The sequence below is a fragment of the Idiotropiscis lumnitzeri genome, chromosome 7, assembly GCF_059441095.1.
Source record: "Idiotropiscis lumnitzeri isolate Australia: NSW breed Sydney's pygmy pipehorse chromosome 7, RoL_Ilum_1.0, whole genome shotgun sequence".
Taxonomy (NCBI): domain Eukaryota; kingdom Metazoa; phylum Chordata; class Actinopteri; order Syngnathiformes; family Syngnathidae; genus Idiotropiscis; species Idiotropiscis lumnitzeri.
In genome coordinates this window covers 6,754,109-6,781,317 of record NC_142397.1, presented here as the reverse complement: position 1 = coordinate 6,781,317, position 27,209 = coordinate 6,754,109, and the positions used below count along the sequence as shown (strand labels likewise).

General features: G+C 42.4%; 2 protein-coding genes across 2 annotated transcripts; both read left to right on the top strand.

Moving 5' to 3' along the window:
• Window positions 1-826, top strand: LOC148333282 (histone H2A-like). The gene is made up of 2 exons (XM_088301129.1): window positions 1-110; window positions 352-826. Exons 1-2 carry the CDS (start codon window positions 30-32, stop codon window positions 763-765), a joined length of 495 nt encoding a protein of 164 aa, XP_088157255.1. The 5' UTR covers window positions 1-29; the 3' UTR covers window positions 766-826.
• A 1,562-nt stretch (window positions 827-2,388) lies between these two features.
• Window positions 2,389-25,355, top strand: ppp1r37 (protein phosphatase 1, regulatory subunit 37). Its single transcript, XM_088301323.1, has 13 exons — window positions 2,389-3,963; window positions 13,772-13,869; window positions 16,287-16,332; window positions 16,606-16,706; window positions 18,321-18,440; window positions 19,636-19,786; window positions 19,881-20,036; window positions 20,743-20,855; window positions 21,515-21,656; window positions 21,743-21,909; window positions 22,527-23,715; window positions 23,801-23,882; window positions 24,004-25,355. The coding sequence occupies exons 1-12, from the start codon at window positions 3,249-3,251 to the stop codon at window positions 23,875-23,877; spliced, it is 3,075 nt and encodes a 1,024-aa protein (XP_088157449.1). The 5' UTR covers window positions 2,389-3,248; the 3' UTR covers window positions 23,878-23,882; window positions 24,004-25,355.
• Window positions 25,356-27,209: the final 1,854 nt, after the last annotated feature.

Here is a 27,209-nt window from a genome sequence, read left to right as displayed (position 1 = left end):
TGAGCGAGAGCCAGGTGTCATCAATCAACATGTGGCTGTTGCTCTGGAATAAAAGCAGCTTACTGACACCCAACTTCAAGCTCCTGTCGCATTCTGAAGCTCCTTGCGAGGTATGTAGCAGTTTACAAACAATTGTTTTGACTTTAGAAGTACAAACATGTGTTTGGTGATAAATTGTGTCTGAAAACTTGCATGACCACAAAATTAATTTGAATCTTGGATCACTTGTTGAAGAGCAAAGTACTGAAACATTGAACGGTTAGGCAGTTAAGGTTCCCTTGTTGAGGTCATCCAAATAGTGGATGGTCTTCAGGCCCCTCTGCCGATTAACTGATTTGTCACTCTGCACAGGAACACCTGAAGATGTCTGGCCGTGGAAAGAAAGCTGCCCCGAAGAGCAAATCAACTGTTTCCCGATCGGTACAGGCCGGTATCACGTTCCCTGTCGGCCGCATCCACCGGTTCCTGAGGAAGGGCAACTACGCCCAACGTGTGGGCAGCGGCGCGGCGGTCTACCTCTCCGCCATCTTGGAGTACCTCTGCGCCGAGATCCTGGAGCTGTCGGGCAATGCCGCCCGTGATAACAAGAAGCACCGCATCGCTCCTCGCCATGTCCTGCTGGCGGTGAAGAATGACGAGGAGCTCAGCAAGCTGCTGGACGGCGTCACCATTGCAGAAGGTGGTGTGATCCCAAATATCCACGCGGCGCTCGTTCCCAAAAGGACCAAGGTCACTGCTGAAGATGTTCAATCACAAGATTTTTAATTGAGATTTTTTTTATTTATTTTATTTTTTTTTAAATGCAATAAATGTTTTTTTAGTTAAATTTTCTAGTGTGTTGCGTTTCTCAACCCATGTGTAGCCGTACAAAATGGGCTCAAAGCAAACTTTGTTGCAGTACTTGAAACTCTTGAGACTACAAGGAAAGTCTTAAAGAAAATCAGTCTTCTGAAGTTGGGGTCTGTACTGCCACCTGCTGTTTTTTTATTTTTATTTTATTTTTTTTCTCTTCCCCTTCCAAAAAGTAATCTAGATGAAATATTCCCTGTTATCAATTGAGTATTCCGATAATGGTGTATAGTGGAAAAATATCGCTTATTGTGATGGTACATCATTATTTAATTCAGTACACAACAATACATCAAACCTAAATGATCACAGGAAAAAGTTGTAATGAATGAGTTCATCCCGGTTTCCTAAAGATTTCAGTTTAGTTTTAAAGCTATTGAGTGCTCCGTTAAAGGATCAGCAGGTTCAGGAGAAATTTCGATCATGGGGCTGATGACCTCTACACCACCGGATAGCTCCTCTGGTTAAAAACCATGCACACCTTCTTCCAGTGTCTTTACATTCTTCCAGCCAATCAACTTTTGGAATTTATACACCTTGTCTGTAGTATTGAAATACTTGATGCTGTATTTGCAACACTTTCTGCCAACGTGGCCATATGGCTACTTGTACATAATATTGTTGCTGTTCATGAATTTCAGATTGTTTTTCGGGTTAGAAATAATGAAACTCTGCCATCTTTCCATAATGGCCAAACATTTGCAGATTTTTGGATGTTCATGATTTTGTCATGTTCCACTGAAATGACATCTTGCGTCTACAAATCTAATTACAATATATTTGTGGCAAAAATGTCCATTTTATTTTTGTCAATATACAAGAGCTTCAACTGGGGCTGTGCAAGTAATCGATCTCCAATTACAATTACGATTATTACACTCAACGATTACAAAATCGGCATAATTGTAAAAAACTATTATACACACTCAATGTTAAATAGTACTCATTTTACGAAGTCTAATGCTATAGTGAGGACACTTGACTTCAGTATTTGTGCGTTCTATTGAAATTGTTTATTTAGATTTTACAACAGTTCTATGGCAATTTGTTATTTAAGTCTTTTGTAAGTAAACGTGTTTATACAAGGACAGCACACTCAAATTTTTCCTTTTTTAATTTCAAGACAAACTAAAAATTTGTCTTAATATAGTTTCCATGTATGCATTATTTTTTATTTTGCACCTCCCAAATAATTTGAAGAATCGTGATTTCAATTATGACAAAAAATCATTATATATATATATATATATATCGTGCTTTTTTTTTTTATAATAATTGATTCTTCGTTGATTCTAAATGTATTCATTTTGGTATTTCTGTAGATTTGTAGCAAGAACACGTCGTTTGAAAATTGCAGCTAATTACAAAATTACCCCATATATATTGATGGTTAAAATATAAACTATAAAATAAAAAAAAAATTTTTTTTAATTGTCCTAAGTACTGAGCGCGAGTACTTGTGCCACCGCCCTCTGCATAATGCCGGAGACGTCGTTTCCTATTTTTGCAACACTTGGCAACAGTGCCGCTGTTGAACGCAGCCCGGGTGGTACGACGCGCTGACGTCAGACGTGTGAACAACAAACGGTTGTTGGACTTTCACGAGCTAGCCTGCCGCCTCCCTGCGAATGGTCGCGTTAGACAAAAACACGTCCAACCTACTGTACTTTCCGCCTCATTGTCCGACTACTGGATACATATCTACCTAAAAAAAAAACCCGAATGCTCGTCCGGACCGAGAGCAGGTGTCTCGTCTGGACGGACGTTAGCCCCGGAGACATGCTGAGGAGGACTCGGTGTGTGTCGGTGTGACGCCTGTTTCTTTTCCAGCCGCCAGTGCTGTTCGAGCGGCTGGCATGTGAACCGAGTGTTCCTGCGCGACACCCGAAGTGAGACGACCCATCGATTACTTTCCATGTGTCCCGAATAATGCACTTCGAGGTGCTACGTGACGCGGCAGGTATGCGAGTATACGTGGGCCTCAGTGTCATTGCGGGGCATCGACTGTAGCACGCTAGCTCACGACAGGTCAGCTCGCCTAGTTCCTAATGAATAAGCTCGTTACTGTAAAAAAGAAAGAGGGAAAAAGCTTACTTTGCTATTGTAATGGAGGCGCCCTGACTGACAGGCAGGTTGGTGGTCCTCTATTACTGCTGTCAACGTCGATCTATTCCCCTTTAGTGGCAGAAAGTTGCCTCTTAACTCTTATTGCAATTGCACATGTCACACAGGCATCTTCTGTTGTGTTATTGATTACCTCTACACCAGCCCTTTAATTCAAAAAGCACTAATCAAAGTGTCCAAGTAAAAATTTGTGTAGCAGCTCATCCCTGTCAATTTGTCTATCCAGGCTGTGTGGTAAGCGTGTAAGACTTTTGAGTTTCACTGGACATGAAAACATGAATATCGAAGAGCAGTGTCTCGATCTGTGCAATGTCAAGACCAAAACGAGTATGGACGATGGTCATCATAACACTACTTTCGGCACGGACGGGGTCTGCATCTCAGAGCTGATATCAGACGCCGATCGACAATCTGTGGTCCCAGTCGAATCCATGCCTCAGCTCACTGACAACCTTCAGGTGGCCGAAGGGGACAACCGCCAGGTGAAGGACACACTGGAAATCGATGAGGTTAATGGGAATAGACAGAGCACTGGCCACACTGGGTCACAGAACCCTACTGACTCCTTCTTCCCAAACGATGGGGATCACAAGGACAACGGTGCTGCGTATCAAATGAAGGACCCCAATGACACCGAACCTGTGAAGTTAAACGACCCTGCTGAAGAAGACGATGGCGGGGAGATGGACATGGGTGTCGACCTGAGCTTGGACGAGAGCGGCGTGCTGGAGGCCGAGGCGACAACTGTCACGTTGCTGTCAGATGGCATTTCAGAGCCTTCGAGTCAAGTTGTTCTGGCTGGCAGCGAGGCCGAAAGCCAGTCGGACGTACACCAAACAGGCGAGCCGTCTGGCACGGACCACGCTGTGCTGTATCCCACAGTGGAGGAAGAGGACGATAAACACAAACTGAGTGGCAAGAGGGTGACGTTCCCTTCGGATGACGACATTGTTTCTGGAGCAGTGGAACCAAAAGACCCCTGGAGACATGGTAATACACTCACTGCGGACGCACGTTTCTGTGTGTGGGGGTGTGCGTGTGTGTGTGTGTCTTTCTTCCTACTTAATATGTGTGAAGCTGATTGTTATCATCTATTGAACTTGTTCCATGTACCTGCACGAACATGCCTCTGAGCTCGCCTGCATTTTTGTCACATAACAGTCTTTGTCTGTCTCACGTGAAATGAATTGAATCTCAAAATACTCCACTGCGGCCCATTAGTACTATTTGTACTAAGGTGTATTAGGGCCACACTGAAAAGAAAAACTAAATGAAATTCTCTGTTACAAGACAAAAATCATGTCCAGATGGGATAAAAGTTATGAAAATCAGGTCTGGCTTGCCTGTTAGGAGAAGAAAAGAAGAATAAATTTCGGGACCAAAAAAAAAAAAAATCACATTACAAAATTTCGGTCAAACCGTTACAATAAAAAAAAAAATACATGGCTCAGAACAAGTTATAATATAACTACAATAACGTCAAAATATCAAAATTTCACAATTCAAACCACCATTTTTGCCCACCTGAAAAAAAAGATAGATTTTGTATGCTTAATAACCATTTATCATATATGCCTCTGTTTTTACTACACCTAACAGTGTGTCCTCGCTATGGAAACGCAAATGTACCTTGCCAAGTCCTCACCCCTTTTACAAACACCACTTTAAGTCTTTCATTAAAATATAAACAACTGCGTGACAAAACGGTTAGTCTTTTTCTTCCAAAGCTGCCAAGTACAGCCTCAAAAGACAAATACAGTTCAGATCCCGCATTTATTTCTTGAGCATTAGTCATCCTGACGGCGTGATGACATCCAATACAAGTAAAGCTTGGCGAAATTATCACATACTGATTGACTCGGACAGAGAACCTGAAAGATTAGATGCTAAAAGAGATAAGCACGGTTGGTGTATTGTGGGCAGAACCCACTGCTGTTTGCTGTTTTCTCGAATGTTGTATTAACACTGGTCCAGGAAGTTGATGCCGGACATGGCGCAGCCTTAACTGTGATGCTTGTCTGCTGGCTCACGGCGCTTTATCCCAGTGAGGTGTTCTTATCACTTGAGCAGCCCAGTCGAGCAGAATGTTAAGACCAGAGACGTTATTGTCATGGGTTTGGGCATTATCGTTTTTTTGGTTTGTTTGTTTTTCTAGCTATAGCACCATCAAATCATAGTATGATTTTGATTTACCATATTTCCCAGACTATGAGGCGCATATAAGCCGCAGCAACTCCTTTGGGAAAAAAAACAAAACAAAACAAAAAAAGATATACAAGCCGCACCAGGATATAAGCCGCAGTTTTATATGTTGAAAAAATTGAGTTGTTTACTGTATATGCGGAACGATTTTGTACTGTTAATGCACATAAAGTTACATAAACGGATTCTTAAAATAGTGCCTTTTAACACGGCAACAACTTTGCTCATTAAAACAGAACAGACCCAAGAGAAAAAAAAGATTGAGATTTATTTAGCGTTTTTCTGAACTATAGAGCGCCCCCTAGCGGTGAAAGAAAAAGCCACAGAAAAGCCACACCGTTGTATTAGCGGCATGGTTCAAAATCTAGGGGAAAAGTAGCGGCTTATAGTTTGCAAATATGGTAAGTAGGGCTATTGCATATTTTGGTATTCGGATTTCCAACTGAAAATTATGATGAAAAAAAATGCTAATAATTATTGGTTATTTGTACTGAAAAAGAACACATTCCCTCTTAATAATGAACATCCAACTGTTTTTCATTCTTATATATTAACCATTTTAAACTTATAAATTCAAACAGTGAATAGCATCACACTATTTTCCTCTCGAGGAACATTAATGTGATTTTCGACAAATCTCTCCCCATGGGCATGGATTTTGGTCTGAAACAGCTAAAACATGATTTGTTAAAAAGTGTTCATTTGGAATGTGAATGGTGCCTTTGAAAAGTAATCGACTGCTCTCACCAGCTTATATGGAACGCTTTAGCGGTAGTACTTTAACGCTTGCTAATGCTGAAGCCGGCATTAATGGCTGGCAGCAGTTGCTGCACAATGCATTTTGGTTAACTAAGCAATTTGTAATTCTCTCAATAGGTACCAGAATATTGTATTTAATCAGACAAATTTTCTCAAAATAAACCACAACATTCTAAAAATAAAAATACAATTATACACCTATTGAGGAGCCTTGACAGATACGATAGAGAGGCAACAGGAAAAGCTTCTGTTCTTTTACATACTGAACGTACTACGTTCTATTTATGTGAACATCGCTCTGTGTGATGCTGTTCAGTATCAGCCCATGTGTTTTCTCTACTTGTCTGGCAACCAAGTTCGATCATTTTACTTTCTCCTCTAAAAAAAACAAAAAAACAACTGTAATTGGGCATGAGATCAAAATACCATCTTTTTTCCCCCTCAATTACAGAGTGACTCACTGTTCAGAGTTCTGAACAGAGCTGAATAAATGGCTGGCTACTGTAAATGTTCATCAGGCAACTCTAGAAGTGCAACCCTAGCTTGGTGTGGCGAATGAATGAATGAATGGGACGTATCATGACTTGCTGCCTTAACCTGGAGCCAAGGAGGAACAATAGTCAGCCTGCTAGGATCATGTTTCCATTTTGCCGTCGGGGCTCTTGTATTGGCAGAGCCCTTCGACTTGTGAGGCTCCAATTTGCTGCAAAATAGTTTCTTGCTGGTGAAATATCACCTTCCACTATCTCAAAGAAATGGACAGAAATAACATCACATTCACGCATTCCTGCACAGCGTTACCTTGATCGACCAACCTGGTTGACTTAAAATGAAATTTCCCACTGGGATCAATTTAATTTGAAATAGTTTTTTTTTCACAATTAAAACTGAATAGGAAAGGTCTCTTATTTGACTTTTAAATTAACTCATTTAATCCCAGCCATTTTCACGAGAGGAAACCCCCTCAATCCCAGTGTTTTTCTGGATTTCGAGTGCTTTTGCGAGGCCAACAGAATATTCTGTTGTAATGCTATAAAAACAGAGCTATGACGGGGAAAAAAAGGCTAAGACGTATAAATACGTCTTTGGGAGGCGGGGAGTATGTTTTTGAAAAGGTAAATGTATGTCGTATGGATTGAATGAGTTTAATATATGTACGTATATTTTTTTCACAAGTTGCCCGGGTTGGCAAACTCCCTTACCTGCTTTCATTCTGATTTCAGTCAGAAAATTCAGAATTGTTCATCGCTTTTCCAAGCCCACTTTGAATCACTGCCAATTTGTACTCAGCCCTCATGGTATTTGTAAACCTACAATAACAAAAGGGGGAAAAAAACTAAAACTAATAACCGACAACCAAAACTTAAACAAGTAACAACACTAAAAATCTGCAAATGTTGACCAGAGGCATCTGAACTTTTCGTGTTCGTTGAAGATGTTTGACCTTTAAATCCAAAAGGCTTCTTCGAGGTGTGGTCTATGGATGCCTCTTGTGACTCTCACACCTAAACGTTATCAGTGAAGCTTTTTAGATTAAAGGCCAAGCATCTTCAACAAACAAGAGAAGCTCAGTTGCCTCAATTCAACCTTCGGGGATTACAATGACCTGAGTGACTGCAAATCTACACGGACGGATCTAAAAGTTGCTTCAGAAGCGACACAGGCTCTCTCATGCACATCATTACTCGGGGTGGGACGGGACAGATAACATTTTTGGGCCACGGTTCGGTATGCTTTCAGTTTGTGTTCTGTGTATCAAGAGAACAACGGGACTTTTAAGATTTCTGATTTATTATTTATGTGATTAGATCCCTAATTAATACTGGCGTATACCTCGCCGAATATTGTTGTGCTTGGCTTAGAACACGAAGCTGCAAGGCCATCCGTCGCAGCTTCCTCGTACGACGCTAATTCAGGACAACAATATCAGTGAATCATGTTCTTTTTGAAAGCGCAGTATCACATGGCTTTGTTGTCGTTTTGTTCATCGGAGGTTGAAGTCACCGCAAGTATTGCTGAACCACAAGACAATTCATTGCTGTCATTAAGTAGGATATCCTTTCCCAGCATGATTACTCGTCTACTTGAGTGAGAGGTGTGTTATTAATAGTGTTTACGCAAACGTAAAACAATGCTCGGCTGTGGCCTACGTTCGGCTCAGGTTATTAGTGACGGGAGGTTTGTTCCGCTCATTCTATGGCAAGCAGTTGGAATCGCAAATTTTGATCGTAACCAACAACCATTCAACAATGTGCTTTCATTGTGCAAAGATAACCTTGCTCCATTGGCCTCGTTTTTGTGATCAAAGTCAGCAACTGAGAATCATCCTTTCAACGCCTTGCCCCCGGGAACAATTTCATAAAGGATTGTGTAATAGAACATGCAAGAGAAAAATAGAAAAGAAAATATTCATTATTTTATTTTATTTTTTACCAAAAGCGTCTAGCAGTGATTTCTCGAACCATACTCTTGTCTTTGTAGGCCTTTCTGCTCGCTTGTCAAACAGGAATTCCTTGCTCACCCACTCCTGGACCTGCTCTGTGCGCCGACAAATATTATTTTAACACTCCACGCGTGCACGCATTGCACATTAAATACCCTCTTCATTTAAAAATCGAACCCTTGTACCCTTCATCGTACCATCTGGTCCCACTCACCAGTCGTGTGTGAGATGGGAGGACTCATAATTTTATTTATTTATTTTTTTTGCAGGGTTCAGAGTGGTATCGTGGAATAAGTCAAATCTTGAGTGATCTTCGTTAATTAGACTACAATAAATAACGATAAGCTTCCTTGATTAAAAAAAAAAATCCATTTAAACTTAACTTTAAACTTTAAACTTAAACTTTTTTTCCCTTTTTTTTTTTTTTTTTTTAAAATGAACCCGGGGATTAGCTCTCTGAATGTTCCGCTCCGTTTCCAGACACAATGTTGCAAGCTGGGGGCATTGCCATAGTGCAGGTCTGCACGAATGGTGTCATATTGTTCTCCTTTCGCCTGCAAACTCAATGAGCGCTACATTTTGCCTCAATGGCTTCAAGACACGATTAATCAACCAACAGTTTCACGCAATCGATGGAATTCTAAAGTTATTAAGCCCCGCCTATAGAAATAATCTGTTTTGCATTGATTTGGGTCCTGAGTAGTCTCCTTATATATCGTGCTGGCTTTTTAATCTTTTTGGAATGTGCTCCCATTTCCATTTTTACAACTCAGTTTCATTAGAGTTTTGTTCAGACGAGTTTGAGCTCCCAGCACCGGAGCCGCGATAACTGCTCCTCCCGCCCCACCTCTGTCGAACCCGCCAGCTGTCAAGTGTGAATGACGTTGCTCTGGTGTCCCGGGAGCGGTGCTACCGACTGGGAGTGGGAAGTCTATTTTGAAAACTGGCACGGGCATGTTGAGCGGGAGCTGATGTCACTCGTCTCTTCAAGGCAATTTTCACTTGAAGCTGCTGAATTTGAAAGTTGCATCAAAGATGGTCGCACTTGCCAATTAAAGTTTTCAGTCCCTGTCTGGATCGCGTTGGAAAGATATCCGTTTCCTCTGATGCTGTTAGGACATTTTAATGTCAACACTACCGTTGAATGTTCGGTGACCTTTTAAGGCTGATTGGCCTATCAACAGTGTTTGCCCAAGGGTCAGATTTCCCTGTACACACCAACATGTCAAGTTGATCTTCACATACAAAAGAAAGTACGGCCATAATAATAAACATAAAGCTTTTAAAGATAAAAGCATCACATGGCCATTTTTTTTTTTTTTTTTTGGTTTGAATTATTAGCAAGAATTTAATATACGATCGCAAGATGGTGACAGCGCAAACTTCTCAACAAGCAGCAGTTTGACAGACAGATTGTGAAAAATTCTTTGGAAAAGAGGCCAAGCTGTTTATTGCCACTTCCTGTTGAAGTTAATCGTCAAACTAAGCATAAAACAAATAGAATTGTACTTTACAAAAACAAAACAAGCACCCAACTGTGTCCTTGTAAAATCTATTAAATTATTTATCCTCTGCAAACCCCCCCCCCAAAAAAAGCAATATTTCCGCAACACTGAAGACAAGTCGCTGCTCTTGTGTGCATATCAGAATAAAAGCAGCACTAACTTGACCTTTTGTTTTGACTGTGGAGGGGCTGGATGTGGCTTTTTACTTTGCGCAGATTCGCCGTAAATCATGAAGTTATATGAGGTCGGTGGGTCGGTTTAAAAAAACAAAAATCATAATAACAAAGTGCACCCCTGGTTACTGTGGCAAGCTGAATTGAAGCGTATCGCTCGATGTAAACGTGGCTCAATGTAGTAGCCGGTGAGTTTGTATCTGTGACAGAGTGGATTATCATAAGCTGGTTACGTTCCGCTATCTGTAAGTGCTCCCTTTGAAAATCTCTTCCATTGATTGACAACTGGTTCACTGGTCACTGGCTTGTCTATCGAAGAGACTAAGCAAATAATCAATGTGTGAAGACCACCTTTTTGCAGATCCAAAATTCTTTTCCATTGCAGAGATCGTTCAAGAGGATTGTTTGCTAATTGTGCATTACCCGCTGCATGACCAGGTGTTTGTTTAGTGGCTGGTTGGATATAATCAAGGTCAATGGCTTGTAGGTTAGGCGGTAAGCTGCCCTCTACTGCAGGCCGACGTTTGGACGACTGAGCAGTGGGGGGGGGGGGTTTGACTGTGGTCTGTTCTCTAATCAAGACATGTTACTAGCACAACGGATGCATCCTATGTTGGTAATTACAATCTTAAACCCCCTGAACAGCACACGCTCACAAATTAGTTAAATGAAGGTACAGTATATTGTTTTCTTAAGTTGCATGGCCACTTCTCATTAGGTTGGTCTTGATTGAAATTAACGCCGATGTGTGACAGCATATTTTAGTGGTATTAATGAAAAGTCTAGTACTTGTTTTTTTTTTTTTTTGACAAACAAAAATCGCGCTTATTTCCAGGCGTCAACTTCACCTATATGATCACATGTATGCATGTCCTTGAGTGGTGGTCGGATGGTTGGCTCGGTAACCGTGACCCGTTCTGCTATATAAAGGCTTTTATTGTACCTTTCAAAAGTGTAAAGGTCTAAGTACTCTCCAAACAGATTAGAAATGCAACCTCCGATGTATGATACTCAAACTCAAACGCAATATTGAAGTGTGGGGGTGCAGACGGGGATTTATCTGCATAATAACTCAGTTTAATTGCCTAAATGTAAATCTGATTTTGGTCATTTGATGAGATTTGCGATACAGCAGAGAAGTGGCTGCAACCGGCTACTCGGTTGTAGTAATTGATTTATTATTTATGGCAGGTCAAGTTCCCTCGTTGCCAAGAGTTGTTCGCCCGAAGACACCAGTCCGATAGACTCGAAGTTCTTCTGCAGCTCTGATCCGACGGAGGCGAGGACTGTCTGGAAATGACTTTGTTTTATTAGCTTTCCTTTTAAACACCTCAACCTCCAAACAAAAGCTGAGGTGGGAAGTGTGCTAGTAGAATTCGGAGACAAAAAATAGATATATATCACCTTGCTGAATCAGGCAGCCTGTGAATGGGGGAACAAAAATCAATCGATGCTGCTTCCCTTTCAACGGACTTCTCTTCAGACCTCCGTTGACCCGAGTTTAAGCCTCTTAAACTGGGATTGCAGTTAGTCTTGGTTGGCACCGTCAGCATCTTGACCTTTCGCACAATCTGAAAAGACCTTTGTGTTTGTCGTTACCTCTCCGCTTCCTCTGAGTGTGATTTTCAAAGATGTTTGGAACAGCCGTTTCCCCCTCCTCCCAGTTACCACTCCCTCTCGGCATGTACCGGCATCACAGGAGGAAGTGATGGGAAAAACAAAAGACTGAGAAATAGCACAACATGGCTTGGATTTTAATGATCCTGCCAGGCTGCAGCTCTGCCTAGTTATTTAGCACGACTAGCTTTTTGCTACTTAGCCTCAACCAAAGTCGTCACAGTACCTGACCCTTCATAAGGTTTAAACACTCACGAGTTCTCTTTCCCCTGGCAAGCCGTTACTCTCTTCCGAAATCAATGAGTTGTGTGTGTGTGTGTGTGTGTGGAAATGTTGTGTGGTAAGCAAGAGACCACCTCACCTCCCCTCTGGAAGTGTTTGCACAAACTTACGCCACCTCAACTCGGCACAATAACTCTATTCCAAGGACTTAGTGTTCGCTGGACGGGACACCCTGTACCATTCAAGCTTGCAAAGCTGCACACTTTAAAAAGTGTGAGCAAATGAAGAGCAACCTTTTTATGCTGCGTGGAGTGAGGCCTAATTGATTTCTCTATACTGTTTTGTACTTGGAATAAAAATTAAAAAAAGAAAATCTGACACGCTTGGTAGATTTAATTTTTTTAAACCCGGCCACCAAAGCATGAAATTTGGCAATCGTGATTAGACGTACAAAAATAGTACAAAAAAAAAAAAAAAAAAGGGAGTCAGCTGTTTTGACATAAAGTAGACATTCTCTGAGTCATTTTAGCAATTTCCAGTGTTTTTTCAACGACATACTGGGGGAAAAAAAATGGCCGATATAGTGGGGGGTTCACTGTACTAGGCTGATGAGTTACTTGAAACAGTGAAAAAAAATCAAGTAGACGTTAGGATGGCAGCAAAGATTGATGACTCCCGTCCCCATAAAACAAAACATTTAATTCCATGTCTGTTCTTGATAAACCTCTCACAAATTGTGTACTCTCCGCTTCGCTGCCCCATTCATCATTGGCCGCAGCTTTAAATTGCGTTTGTTCTCGGCCTCCGAGGCGTTGGGGTTCCATGTTTCAGCTGTAAGCGGTGGAACTTCAGAATTAGTCGGGTGACAGATGGCGCTGTCAGTTAACAGTCGAAAGGAGATGGAGCTGACTGATAAGTTGATGCAGACAGTCTCACCTTGGCGAGACGGTCTCGAATGCAACTGAAAGTTGAACTGACACACAAACAGCAGGCATGTCCGCCGTAACCACAGTCTGAACTTTCGCACACCGCTTAACACAAATACAGCATAAACAAAAGAAGAGTCGAGTCAAATGCATAAGAATGTAAATGAGTTTAAAAAATGCGCAAAGCCGGGGGGCTTGCGTAACATTTCACGGAAGGTCATTCCATAGGGAAGGACCTGCAACAGAATAGGCTCAATCCCCTTTCACCACCTCTCACCCCTCCATTCCGGTCCAGACGTTCATGCCTCAACAGAGCCATGCTGACACTCCTCTCATCTATATTTATCAAAAAATACTGTTATACATGCTTAGACTGAGTCGTCGAAGGAATGTTAGGAAACAATGTGACGTTGAATGAGTTAGTGCTCACTGGATGCTTCTTTTGCTTGACCTGCACAGTTATAATGAGATCATCAACATCAAAACTTTATAGAGATAATTAAGCTCAAAAGTAGGACTGTAACAAATAATTGCATAATACGATTACAAAAAAAGTCAAATCTTCGCTGGGATCGTTTTTCCATGCAAGTTACTTACGTCACATGCACCGCTGCATGTAGAAATGTTTACTCAACACGCAGACCCGTTAGCCCGTTTCTAGCCAGCCAACTACACTCTTGACGCCCACGTCACTCACCGCTCCAGGTCCCAGTTTTTAAAGTCGTACAGACTCAAAGTCACTAATACAACAATAGAATTTGTGGATGGTAACATCAAGTGGATGAAAATAATCCTTACACCAATATTTCTTAATGTCTGTTGTAAATCCCGATTTATTTTCAACTGTGTTTAGAATTGGTCTTTTTTTTTTTTTTTCATGCCAATGCGAAACTACAGTTGACACTTCAATATAAACTAAATGTAAACTCTGTTGTTTTTGTGCTTTTCCAGCTCAGAATGTGACGGTGGACGACATTCTGTCTTCGTATAAACAGGCCTGTCAAAAGCTCAACTGTAAACCCATTCCCAAAGTGCTCAAACAGATTCAGGTGAGGCAAAACTACTATTCTGTTGTGTCGCGATAAAACACATCGAAACCACACAAATGAATAGGGAATGGGAATTATGTCACATGCCTCATTAAATGTAATCACACCCCACTTGCCGGCGGAACTCTGACTTCTTAATTCTTTTTTTTTTATTCCATTTGCTCTGTAATTTCGTGCACTCTTCCGCAATTTACTAGTCTTATGTTCCTGCTGACTCTGCTGTCCTGAAGCTATCAACTTCTCTTGTTGCTTACCGATGTGGGTGTTAGTACAACTTGGCTCCGACCGCTTCAGGCCATGTCCATGTGACAAAGCTGACCCGATCGCTTCTTCTCCGAATACCGTGTTTTGCATTGGGGCCGTTTTGTTCGGTCTCAAAGGCAATTAAAGGACATGACGAACTATTCACTGGTCTGGCTGCGGTCGTCAACTACAACCAGGACCAGAACAATCTGATGCTAATTTTACTTCTAAGAATCAACCCTAAAAAAATGTTTCTCCCTCAATTAGATAAGGCCCTGAAATCCCCAGCAGAAAGGCGAGCACTTCTAGTCTCTTGTTTTCTTTTGCAGCCTTGTCTTGTGGGTTAGCCAGCAGTCATGTGTCCCATAATCCCTCTGTAAGAACACTTCCTCAAATCCAGTGCGGTGAGGATTTCTATTGTATGTGAATTAGCTCACATGATCACTGTGGGTTTGAATTTGATTGCATTTTTTTTTTTTCTTCGCCTTACGTTCAAGGCCCCTCATTGAAGAAGAAGTTGTAAACGGTTACCGGTCGGTCGAGAGACTCAACAAAGGAATCCCTGCACGCCTCATGAGCCGAGAGTTAACGTCACACCTACTTGAGGAAAAACACATAAGACTGCTAAGATGATGCTCAGGCCTTCGCTTTATGGTCTGGGTACATTTCCACTGCCCCGGTATAGCGTCTGATATCACCAGACCCTCTTTTCTTCTCCCTCTTCCTTGTCATATTCTGTTTTATTTATTTATTTATATATATATATATATATATATATATATATATATATATATCCACCTCATTAATTATTAGTCACATTTGTTATTTTTTTCGAATTTATGCTGAGTCATCACTTCATTTAGCAGCCGTGTAAACAAGACCGTCAGACACAACTGTTGGCCTTGCGTCTTTCTCGCCAAGTGCAGTCTTTAGTAAGACTGTGTCATGCATGCGGCAGCTTGCCAGGGGCCCTACAGGATATGTGAATTTCGGGCCGGTTGTTTTTTTGTCGCTGGGCGTTTATAAGGAGGACTCGTTAGCAGCTGCATGGTGAATGCCTTCGGCTCTGCAACTGCCATCAGAGTCTTTGGATGTTGTTTTGTCTATGGGCAGCATACTTTATGTTCCGTTTATTCATATTTAGAATCACATTTTCACAAATTAAATGAATTGTTGCAGTCTCAAACTACCGCCTTTCTAGACACTTTAACTGTATGAGCAATGTTTTAAGTAGCATTTAACTAGGAATGGGTTGGTGAATGAGGATCACCTGTAGAGATGTACCCATACTTGAAGCAGGCGTGTCAATATTGTGTCTTTCTTTTCCTCAGAGTAAGCTCTTCTTCTGACTGCGATGATCATTAAAATATTATTCGCTCAGTCACTCTGCGTGGCGTGGTACTAAATGGTCCACCGACTTTGACGGTGGTTTGAGACTGCGGCTCTAATCAATGAATCTAATTTTGTATGGTTTTGCTGTCGGCTGGACAGTCGCTTCCTCTGGGCTGGCCTTTGCACCTTTGTTGCCATGACAACACAGACATGGCTAATTTAATGATTTGGGTGGTCCTGTGATAAGTAATTGACCAAACTTTAATCTAATGTATATTCCTTTCTATTTATTACCCTCTCTTATGTCATGTACGTAATGGGGTATATGTTTCATAATGTCAAATGAGCTTGTTGAGACCTGTTGAGTCATGTGGGGGGAGCTGGGGGGCGTCAGCGCGTCCATCCAGGCTTAGATAATTACCAGCAGTGTGGCACGGGGGCAGAGGTAACGGAGTTCATGCTGAATGGGATGGAGAGCCAACTATTTGCTGGCACATAGCTTCGAGGGCAGCACTCCCAATGTTTGCGTGGGTGAGTGTATCACCGGGGCAAGAGGCAAAAAAAAAAAGAAAACAGTTCACCTCAACTAGCATACCGACTGCTAACTCGCGGGATCAGTAACGTTCGCAGTGACATGCCGAAGTACAGACAAGCACACAAAACAGGAATGCGCCAGATTTATCGAACAAATGTCTGTCAGTTTACATAAGAGGAAGTTTGTTTAGATTTTTCTTCTCAGTGGCTTGTGTGGTGTAGCGATGTTTCAAAATGCGATTTGCTTTCACAAGAAAAGCTTTGTGTCTCACTTATGCTGTTCTTGTTTTTTTTTTATATTATTGCAGGAACTTAAAGACCTCACCCAGCGAAATGAATGCTTGGATCTCAAAGGTGAGCATAAAAACCTATGCAGAATTTTTTCATTTTAATTATTTGCTTATATTTCACAAAAAATCTACACAGTACCGGGCAATCTCCAAAGTCGAATGCAAGCCATTCTGTGGTATTATTTATTTATCATTTTTCATATTATTAATATGTACTGTATTTATGTATTATTATTTTTGTTGTTGTAATGCTCCCCCTGTTAACTTTGGAGGTTCCACTGTGAATGATTTTGTCCTGCTACAGCATAAAACGCCGGCTTTGTTTGTTTATGCGCAGGTGAAAAGTTGGACTACAAGGCATGCGAGTCGCTGGAAGAAGTTTTAAAGAGAGTCCAGTTTAAAGTGATCGACCTGGAGCAGACCAACTTAGATGAAGATGTAAGAAGAAATTACCGTTGTTTTATTTCTCAATACTCAAAACGGACGGGAGCAAGGGGTTGAGTGTGTGTCATGGGATTTTTATTATGATATATTATATTATAACCCCCCCCCCCCCCCCCCCCCCTTGGGGCTGCATGCAGATAAGAGACAGGCGCTGTAGTGTGGACCTGAGGGATGCATCCTGTCAAAAGATGCCAAATATACTGTAAAACAGTGTGCGGTATATTTCCTGTGGCAGACACAACTCGTGCTCGCTGCCAGACTGAGGTTGCACTGGCATGGAAACCTCGCTTTAATTACTGCTTGCCTTTTTTGTTCTGCTGCTCTCACAACTCTTATCCTAAATGCAGACAACCAAACAAAGCCGTCGCTTTCAGCGGAGGCAGCAGATGCACATGCCCCTCTTCACCCAACGTAGGCCCAAAACCCCCCCGGAAGGGAATGAGTCACCAAACAACATCACCGCCAGCCTGAGTGCAACTGAAATAAGAAGCTAAAAGGAAAGGGGAAGGCAGGACAGCAAGTGGCGCTATTGAAGGGGATGAGTTCATCCGATTCAGATGGTGTGGTGTGATGAGATGAGACACGCAAGTCAGATTTGAGGATGTACAAGAGATAGATGATTTTGAAAAGGCGTCCTTTAAATCCAGACATGGTGGTCTGCTTTTGAATTGGGTGTGACTCACTTTCAGCCGCCCTGAAGATAAACACACTCAATACTCGATATTATCCCAGTAAAGACTCACTGGGAGTCGCAGACATGTAATCTGACCCTAAAAGGCGTCTTTATACTCCCGCGTACGCGCGGGCAACCACGGCTACGTTACATCACGTGACCGACGCGTTGTGCTGCTCGACACGTCTGCGACCAGTACGAAGCACGTGTCAGAAATGGTTGATGCACGTAGATTGCAGCGAGCATTCTCTCCTGATTGGTCCGTTCGGTCACATGCTGCGATGACATACTCGGCTTCCCCCCTCCCGGCTAGCTTCCTCAAGGCCTCTGATTTAGCTCGTCTGATTTACTTGGCTTTTATTCGTCTTCTGGGATTGTAAATGATATCATGGCACATTTCTTCATCAAACGTTGACTTGATCAATAATCTTTAAAAAATAAATAAATAAATAAATTACAGCGTTTGTATGTATACTAGATGGTTTTTGACACTCTTCCTAATTGTTATTCCAACAATTCTCATGCATTTTAACTGCCAAAAGAAAAATCGAGTAATAGAAATCCAGAACTGCATATTTATAACAACCGTAGCAATTAAGTGCACCCTCTGCTGCCAAAAAGAGAAATGCACATTTATTTCAAGGTTCAGCAATACTACAAGTAAAAGCGCAGTTAAATCGTCAATCAATCCCAACCGCTTTAGTTTGGTCCACAAGTGCGTGGTCCTCACCTAGTCTTCAGCTTCGGAAATCCCGGAAAAGCAAGCTGCTGTCAACCCGAGCACGCAGCAATTACCTTGACCACTACAGCAAACCTAGCATACTGCAAAAGCTTAAACCAAATTTGTCTAACATTGTTCAACGTCGGTTACTTGTCAATTGCCCGTTGTCCAGTAATTGTTCCCGTTTGCCTTTTTGTTTTTCTCTGCTCCTCAGGGTGCCTCGGCTCTGTTTGACATGATCGAGTACTACGAATCGGCCACGCACCTCAACATCTCCTTCAACAAGCACATTGGTACGCGAGGGTGGCAAGCCGCCGCGCACATGATGAGGAAGGTGAGAAACGAGCGTCATCGCAGCTTTAGTTGCGTTGGCCACTGCGTTATTCGGACCATGTTAAAGATGCGTGTTTAGAACGCGGCCGGGGAATGCGACGTGTACCAGGAATGGTGTCTGGTTCTTCAATTTTGAATATGTTTGAATGTCATTCATGAGGACTGTTAGTGTTGAATATAAGCTGCATTTTGTGCAACTTACTTTAATTCTACTGCTGCTTTAAATAAAAAAAATACAAAAAAGTGCAGAATCTTTTTTTTTTCATGGTGAAGGGCAAGAGTATTCCTTCATTTGGTATTCACTGAATATATAAATATTGAACACAATATGTTGTGGGTCTTAAATGCTCTCTAACGGCTGGCAGTGAATGTCAAGCAGATGAGTGGACAATTTAAGTCCCTATCCCAATTTAATAGCAGTGGTCGACTGTACTATTTTTCTTTTTTTTTTTTTTTAACAGTTCAGTTGTATTTATCTTTTGGTCATAATCACCGGTGCAGTTGAGAACAATTGGCATGAGGGAACAGTTTAGTATTTATTGTTGTTGAGCTGTGTATTTTGACATATTTCACACTGTAAAATTATTATTTCGATATGCTCAGCATATAGAGAGGTGATTTTTTTTTTGTGTATGGCAGCAGAATTTTAAATGGTTCGGTCTTTAAATTAATAGTTTATTAGTCACAATAAAATCCTCGCGCAATTATGACCACATGACAAAGCTTATTAGTCATCACAACTGTTGAGATGAAGAAAACCTCCCTGGAAAAGCTTTTTTAGATCACAAGTGTACACTCACCGGACATAGCTCACTAAATTAAATACAGGAGCGGATGAAAAATTCAGCTCATGCAAATATTATAATGAAGTCAATATTTTGACTGACATTACATACATACAATGGCAATACAGCGAGAGCATGTACAGAATTTTACGACCCCTGTGGCACTGGCAACTATTAAAAAAAAATAATAATAATGACGGTCGACTTCATGTGGTTTCATTGGAGACTCTGAGACTCTCTCCAGAGGATATTTTCCATCCTCCCCGTCCAGACTGTAAATGAATGTCGCTTGCGCAATGCTACCACTGGCTAATTTAACAGCAGTTGAGTAGCTGACATGTTAACAGTGTTCATCTGCAGAAAAAAAAAAGATTTTCCGTCTTGTCACGCAATTGTTTTCCACCATCGCAGACGAGCTCTCTGCAATACCTGGATGCGAGAAATACGCCATTGCTGGACCACTCGGCTCCCTTTGTGGCTCGAGCGCTCCGGATCAGCGGCAGCCTGGCGGTTCTGCACCTGGAGAACGCCGGCCTGTCCGGCAGACCTCTCATGTTGCTGGGTAAGAGTGCAACAAACTACATCAATGACCGTGATCAATGAATTCATTCATTTCATTCTTCCTTTTTTTTTTTTTTTTTTTTTTTTTTTTTCAGCAACGGCCCTGAAAATGAACATGAACCTGCGGGAATTGTACCTTGCCGACAACAAACTCAACGGCCTGCAGGATTCGGCCCAGCTGGGCAACCTGCTCAAGTTCAACTACAACATCCAAATTCTGGACCTTCGCAACAACCACATCCTGGACTCAGGTACTGTATTGATCGGTTTACTGGTAAATGAAGGGGGGGGGGTGATCATTTTTCCACATAGACTAGTGTAACTGGAGACTAATCTAACTAACTAGCTAACACGCAGACTGGCTAACGGCTAACCAGCCATCATCACGATGATCAATGGAAACTGAAATATAGAAAGACCATCTCCATCCCAATCCTTCTGCGTAAAGTGATAATAATGTTGCTATAAAAACTGAATATTCCATGTTGGCAAAAACAGTCCATTATCTCTTTTGATACGTATGAATACTTCTGGGACTCGTGAGCTCATCAGCATCCAAATCTCTTGTGCCCACGTATTTATTTAATCTTCATTTATGTAACAGATTCAATGACCACAAAAATATCTCTCAGCTTGAGACTTGATTGAGTCGTGCTTGATGAATATGAATAGTGATGATATAATTTTATCTTTGTGGTCTGAACGATTCATCCTGAGTTATTTTTGTTGGGGAGTTCTCGCTTTTAAATAGACTTGTTCCTCATTTTCCTTCCTCCTCATTCGTTACAATATATTCACACGTTGCATCTGAGTGTCCGAAGAACAATGTCCTTGTGCTAATGAATCCTTGTCCACTTTGATGCGTGTAAGGTGCCTCTAATGATATTTTGCTCACTTCAGCATGACACAAATGGCCTGACTGTGTGGCTGTGGGTGTGTGTGTGGTTGTCGTCACAGGTTTGGCCTATGTGTGTGAAGGACTAAAAGAGCAGAGGAAAGGCCTCGTCACATTGGTGCTATGGAACAACCAGCTGACACACAACGGCATGGGCTACCTTGCTGCTGCACTGGTACACACACGCACACACACACACACATATCTGTTTTTGTGAAAGATGACAGCAAGACAACATAATAAAAGTGGAGCAATGAGTGTCAAAATACTGTATTTAATTGAAAATATAGCGGAGAAATTTAGCTCAACGCCACATACAGTCGCTCCCTAGAACATGAACAATGGGCGCACTTTTAAGGTGCATGACACATTGTTTAGTAGACGAGCGCTTCCACTACTCGAGGAAATCGCCGCCTGACATGTTCACATTTGCTTCTGAGGCTGTGTGAATAAAAACTAAATTCTTTGGTCTTGTTTGTTTTGATGAATCATCACATCCTCGTCACATTGATGTGGGCCAATAAGGAGCTCATCGTTTGTGGGTCCTCATTTAGACGCTGCTGAATGCCAGGTTGTCCGACAGCAGCGTAAACTGTGTTTTGTTGATTTTATCACTTTCATGGTTGGTAGGAGCGCACTTTTGGATTGAAATGCCACATTTAACTCTATATGTTGTACGGCTTTAATTAGTTTATGACTTTCTTGTGTTTGTTTAAAAAAAAAAAAAATCTCAGTACCAAGGGGTGGGAAGTAATCACGATAAAATTATTTTTCAAAATTGTTCAACCCAAACTTCTCACTTGTTAAGTGTTTGCTCGCTTTACATTCTCTCAGCCTTGCACCCAGAGTTTGGAGACACTGAACCTGGGTCATAACTCTGTGGGCAACGAGGGCGTCCACAAGCTGAAAGACGGACTGATCGCGAATCGCTCTGTGCTCAGGCTGGGCCTCGCCTCCACCAAACTGTCCTGTGAAGGTGACAAACAAAGGCCGTTTCCAGTTTCTCAGTTTCAGCTTTTTCTAGGCATTTTTCACCCCAACGCTTGTTTTTCCCCAATGCAGGGGCGGTGGCGGTGGCCGAATTTATAGCTGAGAGCCCGAGGCTGCTGCGTCTGGATCTGCGAGAAAATGAGATCAAGACAGGTGGATTGATGGCGCTGTCGCTCGCCCTGAAAGTCAACACCTCTCTGCTGCGTCTCGACCTCGACCGGGAGCCCAAGAAAGAAACTGTGAGCATATACTCGTCAATAAATAATAATTAAAAATGGGTGGAAAGATTTGATACTGTGTATGAAGAGAAGGTGAGTATACTGTGGGAGCCCCAAAATATTTGCCATTCACGTTGCTTCCATATTTTTGAATTAATTTTCCTCAATACAATTTACACTTGAGCAAGTCAAGCTCGTGTTATCAACATGTATCCCATTTGTCCATTTTGCTTTGATTGAATTATGGAGGACAGCAGAAATCGGATGTTATTTACTGTTGAAAAGCTGAAACTAAGAGGATTTGGACAACTTTTAATTTAAAAAAGTATCTAAATGATGAATTGATCAGCAATTATTGATTAATTTGATAATCAATCATTTCACCTCTAATCAAAAAGCTTCAGTGAGCCCGGTCGAATGCCGTACTCCGACAAATTGCCAACATTATAGTGTGCCGCCTTCAAGTGGTCCTCAGTGGAATCACACCCAAAATAAATGCGACCTACAATAAAGGAGAACCCGCAATGGAGTGGGGTGGGGTTATTTTTTGTCATTCCCCACAGCACTAAAGAATCTTGAAAATTTGAATCTGTACATGGCTCTGTTTGCATTTTTGAAGATGTGTTTATGTCCTGCAGGTGAAGAGCTTCATTGAGACCCAGCGTGCCCTGCTGGCCGAAATCCAGAACGGCTGCAAGAGGAACTTCATCCTGGCCAAAGAGAAGGAGGAAACCGAGCAGATGATGAGGCAGTCAGCATCCATGGCGGAAATTGCCACAGAAGATGGAACAAGAGAAGAAGAAGAAGGGGTGGAGAGCAATGACGGGCAACAAACAGAAAGTCAAGAGCAGCCGAGCAGCGAGTCAAAGGTAAGCACCGAGGTGAGTGTTTCTCCGATGAACATCGACTCTGACTCCGACACTGAAGATGAGGAGGAAGTAATGACGAAAACATCGTCTGAGTCAAACGTGCTCCAAAGTCCGACTCCCCCACAAACTCAAGTGGTAGCGCCCACCTTGAGTCCCTCCCGCGCGCACCCTCCACCCTCAACGAACATAATTTCAGGAATCGCCATCAACGACGGCCCGGTTCCTCCGGGCACCCCTCCTTCGCCGGGCCGCTGCATATCCGTCTCCAGTCCCGGGCGTGGTCACAAGATCTTCATGGTGACTCGGGTGGAGAGCCCGCCAGAGCCTCAGGCGGGCGCCGGCCATGCCACTGGACCGCTGAAGGAGACCTCAGAAGCTAGCGCAACATCTGCCAAGCAAACTCAGCCGACGCACGAGGACATTCACGGCACGTCCAGTCAACAAGCACCAGCCTCGCCTTTAAGCCCTTCGTCTGCTCAGCCTGCTCACCCCCCACATGAGGCCCCCTGTGAGAAGCTCAAAGAAGCTCCTCTAGTGGAAGAGAGTGAAGCAGCGCTACCAAAAGCCCCAAGTGGCGACGCTGAAGATAAAATCGAGACATCAGCATCCACGCAAGAATTAACAACACAAGAACCCGAGCGTCAGGACGACGCTAAAGACGTGAACACCAGCTCCTTGACTTTGTCTGAGGACGACAGCCGCAGTCCAAAACCGGACGGGGAACATCAGCAGCCTGAGCCGGGCGGACAGGAATTAGCACAACCCGTCCCATGCGACCAACCGCCATCGGTCCTTGCCGTCCAAGATGAAACAGCCGACTCCGCCGACGACAGCTCCGCCGACGAGGGCGAGCCGGAGGTCGCCGGTTCACTTTTGCCCAACGGCCTGAAGCCCGAATTCTCCCTCCACCTCCTCGACAGTGACGGCCCCAAACCTGGCAGCTGTGTCATGGAACATGGTGTGTGCGTGCATGAGCCATGACACTTGATACTCAAACGCATGAATGAATATTTAATGCGTGCGTTTTGTTTTTGGTTATGTAGTGAGTGTGAGCTGCTCGCAAGACCTGGAGGAGCTGCTTCTGGAAGCCAGTTTGGACACTGGCAGAGATGCACCATGAAGAAGGTTTGACAGATGAAACGATGTATAAAGCGAAACAAACATTTTAGAATCTTGAATTATGCCCATTTTTCACCTTGGCGTCCTTTCCACATACCGTTCTCAGCTAATGTTCTGTCTACCGCAGGTTCTGTGACAAGAACTATTTCTCCGACCTTAGAAAACGCCTGCAACTCTTCCAAAGGACACACGAGTCAACAACACTCTAATGATCGCAACGAGTTCTGCAGATTATCAAAGGACACACACACATGCACACAGAAAAAATCAACATGACATCACTACAACAACCACTGAAGCGTGTGTGTGTGTGCGTGCGTGTGCGTGCGTGCGTGCGTGTGTTTGAGGGGAACAAAGACCAATTTACCATCCTGTCATCACTACATTTTTTTTTTGCAATTCTTTCCATGGCAACAAGGACGGATGGGAGCAGGAAAGAAAAAACACTAACCAAAGACCAATTGTGTGTTTGTGTGCGTGCGTGCACGCGCATGTCTTCAGGAAAGCTTTTAACGGTAGAGCGCAGGCTTGGGCGACACACAAATAACAATTGTGGACCCTGCTGAGCACACCTGCCGGCTTTAATGTCACAGCACTGTATCCAGTGACCATCAAGAGTTTTTTTTTTTTTTTGTCTTTCTCCTCATCCATCGTTCCGAGTTTGAAGGGACCTCCGCCAAAGTGACCCCACCTCCCGGATTTCGTCTTGTTTGATTGTCACTTTGGCCCCTCAGGAATCAACACAAACCAAACTTCTCCACTGCTTGCTATTCAAGTTGCTCAAATCAATAGAACATATCTTCTTCCTCCTCTTCGTCACAGCTTTCACTTTTTTGGGAGGCGGCCGGGCACCTTTGACAGATCATTTGTATTTATTTGATTAGTTTTTGGAGTTATCCAAATAACCCCCCGATTTGTTTTTAAAACCCTCTCTTTTTGATTTGTATATTTCAATTCAAGCAAAAGTTTTTTTTTTTCTTTTCTTTTTTTTTTTCTTTTTTTTTTTACACAATTTCTTTTGGGGGATTGGAGGTGGGGGTCAAGTTTGGAGGGGTTGACTTGTTCAGTCGCAGTCGGGGTGCATTCCTGACAAAGCAAATAAAGTAACCGGCCAGTGACGTCACGTGGTGTCGTCAACTCCGGGTGGCCGCCAGAGGGCGCCGCTTCCACACACTGCTGCTGGCCAAGTCACGTGACTCCACCAAAGCAAGCCACTTCTCGGTTTTGCACCCGCACTATTTGTAAATGCTTTAATTTTTAGACCTTTTTAATAAATTGTTAACTTAATTCATAACTGTGCTGGTAATCACAAAGCTATGTATGGCGAAATTCTTTCCACTCAAATAAATGCATGTAATGACTCGACCTTTTGACTTTATTTGGTTCATTTTTACATGATTTGCGTCACGTGAGCGATATTGGGCTTGAAATTTCCAGATGGACCTGTGATATTATTAATAAACTACCGTCTTTAATGTGCTGTATACTTATAATTATTAAATTTTCCTATGTTGTTTTTTTGTGTGTGTGCGTATGTAATTTGTTTTGATGCAATAAATCTCTGCAAAATTAAAGCATTTTAATGAAACAATTTTAGGTCAATGCTTTAAGCCAACAACAACGACACAAGCGCTCAATGTTATTTCATAAAACAAATAGCAATGTCCATGCTCAATGCAGTGGGTATAAAAAGTCTACACACCCCTGTTCAACTGTTCTAGTAACCAAGATAAATCATTTTAAATCAATTGATAGTCTTGCACACCCTCTTAAAACTGCGGACGTCGTTATGTTCAGAACTAGCCAATCAGGTTCAAGATCGAGTCAAGTCTGAGTCAGCACACACCTTCCTTGTTTGTTTTTGCCTCTTAGAAGATTCCTGGAGGTTTTGTGCTAACACTGACTGGTATTTAGAATTTTTTTTCATTCCGTCCACCAACCCCAGTTCCACCTGAAGAACAACAGCTCCAAATAATGATGCTGCCACAACCATCCTTAATTGTTGGTATACTTTTGGTGATGAATAGGGTTGTGGATTATTGCAAGAAAAAAAACAAAAACATTTTGGTTTCACACTAACCAGTCAGCACTTGCCAGAAATGTCCTTCACTGTTGCTGTTGCTCTCTTGACACATCAATTTTGGAGGGAGATCCAGTTCTTGGTCACGTGTATTTATTCTCACTATCCACTTGATAATGACTGTCTTCACGGTGTTCCATGGTCGTTAATGCTGTGGAATTTCTTTTGTATCCTTCTCCTGACTTATACTTTTAAAGCTCTTCTAATAATATATTGAGAGTTAATGTGCAACTCTAAATAGTACCACGACACATTGCAATTGGTCACTTTAAGTCTCGGTTTCAGGGGAAAAGGGGATGTTGACGGGCCATCCATGCTGCCCATCTTGTGCACTCTCCAATCGGGTGGGCAACGTGACCAGTGATCAAAAGTGTCCTTGCCGGGTCTCCGGGTGGGCTTAGTTGTACTTCAGGAATGTGACGGCAGGCTGGAGAACAGTGGGGATTTATCCACGGTGTCAGACCCCATCCGACCTGTTGACTCGCAGCCCACTGAACGGAAAGGAAAGCTACCACGTCATTCCTGGGAACAGCCTGGGAATACTTGGACACGTGCTTTTGCATCAATAACCAGAGAGACCGAAACATGACGCTATTAGTTTAAACACGTCGTATTCTGATAAAACTGCTTAGCCCCAACATGAGCTTCAACTCCCAAAAAAGAAGTTCCCTGCATTTTATAATGTGATGATGTAACCGTGTAGCACAATGGAGATTACATCAGAGCTTATTAGCATCACTCCAGCAAGATCTGTTGTTGGGAAGTTTGGGTGGGCTGTGGAACGGAATGGTGCAAATTTTTATTTTAATATTGAAATCTCCATACTTAGCATCCCAATACGTGGAATCAATTCCAATTTTAGAATATGGATCATATTTTACCATTTGGTTTTTAGATTTGTCAAAAGCTTTTGACACAATCGGTCAATCACTATCGGCACATTCTATGACATCAGAGGTCTAAACAATGGCCTGGTTTAGCAGTTCCGTATATGCAGAGCATTGTTGTGAATGGATCGATTAAGCACGGGATTCCTCAGGGGTCCATTTTAGAACCACTTCTCCTAATCCTCAACTATTTTGTAAATTTCTTAAAAATCTTCCACAATGTTTTATTTCTGCAAAAGTGATTTAGATGGTAACAAACTCATAAGTTACACGATCTATCGCATTCAACAAAAATAACGCTATGCTTAGCGCATTCCTTGAAAATGATGGATAGGTATTATCGGGAGTAACTATCACCATAGTTAT

Coding starts and splice junctions, on each gene's coding strand:
- LOC148333282 (XM_088301129.1), top strand. CDS start 30: ATGTGGCTGTTGCTCTGGAATAAAAGCAGCTTACTGACACCCAACTTC. Junction 111..351: donor ATTCTGAAGCTCCTTGCGAG/GTATGTAGCAGT, acceptor CACTCTGCACAG/GAACACCTGAAGATGTCTGG.
- ppp1r37 (XM_088301323.1), top strand. CDS start 3,249: ATGAATATCGAAGAGCAGTGTCTCGATCTGTGCAATGTCAAGACCAAA. Junction 20,037..20,742: donor CAACCACATCCTGGACTCAG/GTACTGTATTGA, acceptor TTGTCGTCACAG/GTTTGGCCTATGTGTGTGAA. Junction 23,716..23,800: donor CAGCTGTGTCATGGAACATG/GTGTGTGCGTGC, acceptor TTGGTTATGTAG/TGAGTGTGAGCTGCTCGCAA.